A 9,249-nucleotide genomic window follows, 5' to 3' on the forward strand; every position below is an offset into this window, starting at 1 on the left:
AGGAGAAAAATACTATTTTATCTGGATTTTAATTGGCAATTTTCACTATGCTATTCTAGAATATCAAACATAATTCTAACATTATCTTTAAAATAAAAATTTATCTTGAGCCTTGAATAAATTCTTGTAAAGTTATTTTTAGACCATCCACTAAAATCATTTAAACAATTTATAACCATTATTAATGATATTGGTCTATAATTCCTGGCCTAATGAAAGCTTATCTTTCTTAGTTATTAATCCTATATTTGTGTCTTTCCAAGTCTCAGACTCTAAAATCAATCCTGATGAAATATGTTTCGTATTGCCATGTTATCCATTAACAGAGTATCTCCCAGTTGAAGTTACAATATCTTTTTCTTTTCTAAACGATATGCTAATAGTTTCCCTGGTTTATTTGCAAATTCAGGTTTTTTTGCTTTGCATAATTCATTTTTATTTCCATTCTTTTACTGTTAACATTAGCAACTATTGTTGTAAAAGTTTAATTTGATAAAGAAACATTTAATTTCTTTGGGAATTTGTCATTTTTTAAATCTCATTTTGAATTATGATATTGCATAATATCCTCTCATAAAAGCTTTATTTGCATCCCAAACCATTCCTGTCAATGCACATACTGAGATTTTTTTAAAAAAAATCTAATTTTCAATTCTCATACCATGATTATGAAATGTTTTGAAATCCTGATCATGTTCCATATTCTTAGTGTTTTTAAGTTCAAAACCAAAACAATATTTTAAGAAAAATAGTAGTTGTTCCAAGACAAACAGTGATGAAACATAATAGCAGAACTTTAATATTTAATTCATAGTACCTTGGTGTAAAATTGATTTGTCATATAAATACAGCATACTTACCAAAGTTTTCACTTGTTATTTCTTTTCTAGCAGTTGTTGTGATAACAAAGGTTTCTCTGGAGGAAATACCAAATACCTATAAGTACAAGGTAAATCTCTAAGATTAATAGATAGATTGGGGTTCAGGTATTTAAAAACATTAAAGAATATCTTGTTGGAATCCTGATCCAATAAATATTTCCTGTAACAGCTTTTCAGATTTCTTTGGCTTAAGACTCAGATTCTACAGAGACAGATCTTCTGGTTATTTATAACTAATATCCAAAAAAAAGTCAATGTAAGCTTCTTTGATTATAGAAAAGCTTTTGATTGAACTGACTATATGTCAAGCTATGGAATATCCTCAGGAATATAGAAATTCCAGAACATTTCATTATTCTGTAGAAATCTACACAAAGGACAAGTCAGAATCTAGATAGAAAATGACAAAACATTTGACTCCAGGCAAAGAAGTGGGACAAGACTGTATGCTTTCTCTTTATTTATTCAATCTATACTCTGAATATATATTAAGAAAAACTGGACTACAAAATAAGCATGATTTTAAAATTGAAGGAAGAAACATCAATAGTTATTGCTACTGTATGCTGATGATGCAACTCTCATAGTTATTACTATCTCCTGGAGATCAATATATTTGAAACCCACATTAGATAACTATTATGGCAAATTAGAGAAATTACAGATGAATGAAAGAAACTATGTAAGTATGTAATCTACAAAATCAACTGTGCTCTGTTGCAACATGTGGGACAAACATCACATCAATGAAAAACCAGGATCCATGAACACCAGCTGGCAGTCAAACACCACAATCCCAAATCCTTAAAGTCTACACACACCAACACCAAACAACAACAGTTCAATTGGAGCAACACAAAAATAATCAGCCACGCTATCACCCGCCACGCTCATCGAAGCCTTGCACTCCACAAGCATTAGAACCCACATCCATCAGCTACTTTCAGTTCCCTATTTCTTACAGTTCCAGTCCTTACGTTCTAAATATATTTGAAACAAGCAAGCTTAGCAAAATCATATTAAGTAAAGTACATTTGCAGTTTTGATTACAAATAGGTCTTTCGGATTGTAAAACGGAGTATAGCACGAACTTTGGTTCAATACTTTTTCCTGAGGCCTGATTTAGTTCTCCTGGGCCTAAACTTTGCATATAAGAACAATAGCCAATATTTTCGTTTTCCACACTATAAAATACCGTAGTTTCCGGTGTATAAGGCTAATTTTTAACCCATGAAAATCTTCTCCAAAGTCAGGGGTCGTCTTATACGCCGGGTGCTGAAAATTTAGGGACAGGGCTGGCTGGAAAACCATTTAGTCTGCGCAGGGAAAGCGGGACCAACTGGAGAAAAAGCTGCAGTCTGTGATATTTTACAGGCTGGGGTCTGGGCATCTTTCCTTCTAAAGTTGAAGAGCAGCTGTAGTATATCCCAACTTGAAAGGCAGGTGGGGAAGGCAGCAGCCAGAGCAGCGGCTTAGCTCTAAGGACACATTTGACTCAGGAACTGGGCGGGCTGGCTGGAAAACCTGGAGCGGATCTCCCATTTGGTCTTTTTTTTTTTTAAATCCCATTTATATCCTGCCCTTCTCCGAAGACTTAGGGTGGCTTACAATTTAAAGCACAAATCAATGTGCTTAGCAATAGCCTTCATTCTGTGTACAGGGAGTGCAGAATTATTAGGCAAGTTGTATTTTTGAGGATTAATTTTATTATTGAACAACAACCATGTTCTCAATGAACCCAAAAAACTCATTAATATCAAAGCTGAATATTTTTGGAAGTAGTTTTTAGTTTGTTTTTAGTTATAGCTATTTTAGGGGGATATCTGTGTGTGCAGGTGACTATTACTGTGCATAATTATTAGGCAACTTAACAAAAAACAAATATATACCCATTTCAATTATTTATTTTTACCAGTGAAACCAATATAACATCTCAACATTCACAAATATACATTTCTGACATTCAAAAACATAACAAAAACAAATCAGTGACCAATATAGCCACCTTTCTTTGCAAGGACACTCAAAAGCCTGCCATCCATGGATTCTGTCAGTGTTTTGATCTGTTCACCATCAACATTGCGTGCAGCAGCAACCACAGCCTCCCAGACACTGTTCAGAGAGGTGTACTATTTTCCCTCCTTGTAAATCTCACATTTGATGATGGACCACAGGTTCTCAATGGGGTTCAGATCAGGTGAACAAGGAGGCCATGTCATTAGATTTCCTTCTTTTATACCCTTTCTTGCCAGCCACACTGTGGAGTACTTGGACGCGTGTGATGGAGCATTGTCCTGCATGAAAATCATGTTTTTCTTGAAGGATGCAGACTTCTTCCTGTACCACTGCTTGAAGAAGGTGTCTTCCAGAAACTGGCAGTAGGACTGGGAGTTGAGCTTGACTCCATCCTCAACCCAAAAAGGCCCCACAAGCTCATCTTTGATGATACCAGCCCAAACCAATACTCCACCTCCACCTTGCTGGCGTCTGAGTCGGACTGGAGCTCTCTGCCCTTTACCAATCCAGCCACGGGCCCATCCATCTGGCCCATCAAGACTCACTCTCATTTCATCAGTCCATAAAACCTTAGAAAAATCAGTCTTGAGATATTTCTTGGCCCAGTCTTGACGTTTCAGCTTGTGTGTCTTGTTCAGTGGTGGTCGTCTTTCAGCCTTTCTTACCTTGGCCATGTCTCTGAGTATTGCACACCTTGTGCTTTTGGGCACTCCAGTGATGTTGCAGCTCTGAAATATGGCCAAACTGGTGGCAAGTGGCATCTTGGCAGCTGCACGCTTGACTTTTCTCAGTTCATGGGCAGTTATTTTGCGCCTTGGTTTCTCCACACGCTTCTTGCGACCCTGTTGACTATTTTGAATGAAACGCTTGATTGTTCGATGATCACGCTTCAGAAGCTTTCCAATTTTAAGAGTGCTGCATCCCTCTGCAAGATATCTCACTATTTTTGACTTTTCTGAGCCTGTCAAGTCCTTCTTTTGACCCATTTTGCCAAAGGAAAGGAAGTTGCCTAATAATTATGCACACCTGATACAGGGTGTTGATGTCATTAGACCACACCCCTTCTCATTACAGAGATGCACATCACCTAATATGCTTAATTGGTAGTAGGCTTTCGAGCCTATACAGCTTGGAGTAAGACAACATGCATAAAGAGGATGATGTGGTCAAAATACTCATTTGCCTAATAATTCTGCACTCCCTGTATATGCCTGTTTATTAGGGCTTTCACCCCCCCCCAAGCAGCATTATTACAAAGTCAGCTTATTGCCCCCAACAATCTGGGTCCTCATTTCACCTACCTTGGAAGGATGGAAGGCTGAGTCAACCTTGAGCCTGGTGGGATGCGAATCTGCACTAATTGCAGGCAGCTGGTTTTATTTAAGGCTCTGCGCAGGGAAAGCTTTAGAGTGAATTAGGAAAAGTGAAAAAGTGAATTAGGAAAATAGGGAATGGTTGCTGAAATTGGGTATGTGTAGCTTAACGAAGAGAAGGGTGAGGGGTGACATGATAGCAGTGATCCAATATCTCAGGGGCTGCCACAAAGCAGAGGGAGCCAAGCTATTCTCCAAAGCACCTGAAAGCAGGACAAGAAGCAATGGATGGAAATTAGTCAAGGAGAAAAGCAACCTAGAACTAAGGAGAAACTTCCTGACAGTTAGAACAATTAACCAGTGGAACAACCTGCCTCCAGAAGTGGTGAATGCTCCAACACTGGAAGTTTTTAAGAAGAGACTGGACAGCCATTTGTCTGAAATGGTATAGGGTTTCCTGCCTTAGCAGGGGGTTGGACTAGATGACCTCCAAGGTCCCCTCCAACTACTTCTTCTTCTTCTTCTTCTTCTTCTTCTTCTTCTTCTTCTTCTTCTTCTTCATCATCATTATTATTATAGTTTAATCCACTTGCACTGTTTTATGTTTACATGTTTGATGACAAACAGCCTTATGTTTATAAGTGACAGTTTTCCTACTAAGCACCTGCATGTCATAAGCATTTGAATTAAAATTACCATATTAAAATCAAATCTGATGTTTTTTAATTTTTATTTGGTGTGCGTTGCAAGAGGGGTAGTCTTATACGGCGAGTATAGCCCAAACCCTATAATTTAACAGGAAATGTAGGGGGTCGTCTTATACGCCCCGTCGTCTTATATGCCGGAAAATACGGTAAGTTATAAAATAAGTAAAAATGACTTCTGGGTGGCAAGGCTCCGTTGATGGTTATTTTGACTGTTTAAATCGCGAAAACAGCGACAATCAGCTGTTTTGCGGTTTGGGAAACCCCCCTCGGGAGAAGAGGGGAGGGTGAGCATTCAGGTAGAGGCAGAGCTCCCCTAGACCCCCAGAATGATTAATCTAGGGGCTGAAGGGTGAGAGCTCCATCGGAGCCTGAATTTAACTCCGGACTCGGGGACTCCTGTTTTAAGGCTTTAGAACAGAGCAGGACGCTGTAACCATCCCTGCATTCAATACTGAACTTTGGATTACTCGGACGCAGGCAGAGCTGAGCAGGGTAATTTTGAAATAGCAAGTATATGATCTTTAACTCTGGGGTGCTACTTTTTTTTTCTTCTCCAAAGTTTACTTTAAAAGAAAGGAAGATGGCACCAGAATGAATTTTTAGAGAAAACGGGAAGAGAAAAAAAAGTCCAAGGAGGAAGACAGAAAGTGGGTCTCTAAAAGCTGTAAAAGACTCTTTTTAAAACATTTGAAGCTGGTATAAAAGAGATTTAAAAGATTTGGAGATTTAAAAGGGAAGTAACAAAGTTGCAACTTGGATTTCTAAGCTAAATCGCGACTTTCTTATAAGGATTGGTGGAAAAGTGAAAGTGAGAAACGAAAGTTAATGGGTGTTAAAATGGCTTCTAAACTGCCTAGAGCTCCCGTTTCCAGAAGTGCAGGGGCATCACCAGTTCAACAACAATCTGCACTTCAAACTTTGATGCCATCCCCCGCAGCACCCCCACCAACACTAACATTAAAAGATTTACAAGAGGCCTTAAAACTTCAATCTGAGCAAATGGCGGAGCTCATTAATGAGAAAAATAAGGAAATAAGAGGGGATATTTTACTGGCATTTCAGGGGTTGGCAGTTTGTATTGAGCGTTTGGATGAATGCGTGGAGGAAGTTAACAAAAGTAACTTGATACTGGAAGCTAAAATGTGTGAAGCTGAGAATAAAATGGATAAGATTGATGATGAGGTGGTAATGAAACAATATAGAGACATGGAGTTTGCCATGATAGTACAAACTTGGTTTCAGTATGGGCAGATACAAGCTAGATGGAAAGAAGATCGGAAAATTGGTATTTCAATAACTGATGAAAATTTGGTAAAACAAATTAGAGATCAAAGTCAAGCGCATGTAAGAAGGATATATAACGCATTGTTAGAAATAGGTTCAGAAATGGAATTTGTTAAGGACTGTATGATAAAATGGGCCCAGAATATTCAGGAGCCAATAATGATGCATACTTGGGGAAACATCTGGGTCAGAAATGTAAAATTTACACAGGCACAAAACTTAAGAGAGAACTTTTATAAAATATTTTATAGATGGCATTTAGATCCCAAAAATTAGCATATATGTATCCAAATTATCAACCTAAATGTTGGAGGTTCGGTTGTGACGATGCAACGTACTATCATATATGGTGGACTTGCAAAAAAGTTAAAGCTTTTTGGATTAAAATTTGGTGGAATATGCAGAAGATATTTAAGAAAAAGATAAGGTTTTCTCCGCAGTTATTTCTGTTGGGTATTATTACAGACTGTACTGTTATAGAAATTAAATTGATGTGGAATTTAATAACAGCAGCAAGACTTTTGGTATCGCAATATTGGACGAAGGAGGATGTGCCTACTATAGAAGAGTTTCGAACCTAGCAGAAATGGCAAAAATTTCAGCTTATTTGAAAGACCACTTGCAACAAAGATACATTTCGGAATGGAGAAGATGGATTGATTACATTCAGAATAAATATGGGACTAAAAAGTTTCATTTAGCATATGAATATTAGAATTCAACAAGATGTATTATTATTTAGCTATGTTTAATGGGAGTTAAAGTGCGCTAGGATTTAAAGTGTATTCCTAGATAGTTAGCATATTTTAGTACAAGTTTGTTAGGGGCAATAGCCTGTATTCAGCTCTGGGAAGTGGGGGGGGGGGAGGAAAGGGTGGGCTCTATGGGGAGGTGGGGGGAAGGTTTTTTTTTAAAATGTACTGTAAAACTTTTCAATAAAAAAGTAAAAATAATTAAAATATTAAAACACTAAAATTACCCAGATTATGATTACAATTATAAAACTATGCTGAAAATTGCAGAAGAAAAAGTATTGTTAGTTGGCTGTCAGAAACATACGGGAACTATTATTTCTGTCAACAAGAGAGCCAGTTTGCTGTAGCAGTTAAGGAACCAAGCTAGAAACAAGAAACTACAAATCAAGCTAGAAACCGTGAGTTCTATTCCTGCCTCAGGCACAAAGTCAGCTGAGTAATTTTGGCCAATCATTCCCTCTCAGTCCTAGGAAGAAGGCAGTGACAAATCACTTCTTGCCAAGAAAAAGAAAACTGCGGGGACTTAATTGACTCAATACTAAACTCAAAGTCATCTCCCAGAAAAATTCTGCCAAAAGACATGTTACAAAAGCCTGACTCACTTAGGTATCCAAGCGTCTGCATAAGTCATATTCACATATTCATATTCTGTAAAACTGCACAGATACAAGACCTATACACTCAATCTGCAGGAAGATTTCATTTTAGTTTTTTTACAGTGTAGAGACTGAATCTGCTTCCTTACATTTAGGAATTTACTGAACCAGTTTTACCACGAGTGAGTAAACGTTTAAATACATATACGGCTTATGCTACGACAGCTGAGTTGGGCTGTAACCAAACGGAGTTTTTAAATTGACATTTGCATGTCAGCTGTTTTAAATTATTACTTTTACTATTAAGAGCGTAAGGAGAACAAATTTTATTATCACGTGATGGAAAAAATACCGATGATTATGCAATCAATACAACGATTTCCCCCCCTCCCCAACACCCCCCCTACACGCACACACCCAACCTAAGCAGCCTAATAGCTCGCAGGAAGCATACGGTATTTCAAATTTATTTAACTGTTTCTTAAGTCATTACTGGGATCCAGGAAAAGAAAATACACAGCAGCTTCGCATATTCTTTCTGCTACCGCCGGCTTTCTAGCTTGACCGTTCGCTGTCCCTTTCCAAAGGCTCCTATTCTGCTTCCCGGTGCGCTGCGTGGCCCGGGCAAGCGGGCAGAAGAAAAGAAGCGCGAGGGTGGGGAGGACGCCGCCGGCGAAACCAGAGGCGCAGCTTCACGAACGACGGCGCATTTTAATTCGCCTCCCTCCCTTAACGTTACCTGGAGGACGGCCTTACGGAAACCCCCATAGTTTTCCTGATGACACTGAAGGACTTTTGCGGCGCCATTTGACTGGTCCCGACGCCGGTCGTAAACGAAGACATTGAGGATTGCGCCGTCGGTGTTTTTCTTCGGCCGCTGCCATGTTGCGCCCTCGTCCGCCATCCTCGCCGGCCGCGCTACTGGAGGAACGCAGCAGATTGTTTCGTTTCATCAGAGGAGAGGGACGGGGGGGTGCCCGCTGGGGACAAAGAGGCGCGGCCTGCATAATATCGGAAAACGGGGGGGGAGAGTGGGAGGAGCGAAGGAGGGCAGCTCAAACTAAACGGGCGAGGCGAAAAGGAAGATGAGCGGCGGGGAAAAGAAGAAACGAAAGCGATCGCAGGAGTTTCGATTTTTTTGGGGGGGGGGGGCGAAAACAGTGGTTGGAGAGGAGAAACAGCTGTTTTGTTCCGGAGTGAAACTTTCCCGCAAGTTTCACTCCGGAACAAAACAGCTGTTTCTCCTCTCCAACCACTGTTTTCGGCCAAAAAAAAAAAAAAATCGAAACTTCTGCGATCTCTTTCGTTTCTTCGTTTCCCCGCCGCTCCAAATAATTTTAAAAGCCTAATATTTTAAGGTGTGCAATTTGCCGGGGACAGGAGAATCTACCTTTAGCATTTATTCTAAAATAGACCACATTATTTAGAGATTAAAAATGCTTATATGTTCCAGGATTAGTTTCATAGTAGTTTCACCAATTAGTGATAGGATAAGAAAAGTAACTTAAGAAGATTATTTCCCTACACAAGCAAACTTAAGCTTCAGGAGGCTCTTGTAGCTAGACACACCTCATGTTTCAGGAAAAGGATAGACAGATAAATCCCATTTACAACATATACAGTAAATGCAAGAGTGAAACTTTTCCAGCAGATGAACTTAAAACATTCCCTCCTGCTAATTTTGGGCTGTTCTTAAG

The 9,249-nt window shown here is 39.2% G+C and overlaps 1 protein-coding gene across 1 annotated transcript in view; it reads right to left on the reverse strand.

Moving 5' to 3' along the window:
- SMCHD1 (structural maintenance of chromosomes flexible hinge domain containing 1) overlaps positions 1 to 8,493 on the reverse strand; it is a 90,112-nt gene extending 81,619 nt beyond the window's left edge. Inside the window, exons 1-2 of the mRNA XM_083360311.1 lie at positions 8,292 to 8,493; positions 861 to 936 (exon numbers count right to left, since the gene is read on the reverse strand). Of these exons, the coding sequence (XP_083216437.1) occupies positions 861 to 936; positions 8,292 to 8,456 (241 nt within the window). The 5' untranslated portion in view covers positions 8,457 to 8,493. The remainder of the gene's footprint in view (positions 1 to 860; positions 937 to 8,291) is intronic.
- Positions 8,494 to 9,249: the final 756 nt, after the last annotated feature.

The sequence above is a fragment of the Vipera ursinii genome, assembly GCF_947247035.1.
Source record: "Vipera ursinii genome assembly, chromosome: 3".
Classification (NCBI taxonomy): Eukaryota; Metazoa; Chordata; class Lepidosauria; order Squamata; family Viperidae; genus Vipera; species Vipera ursinii.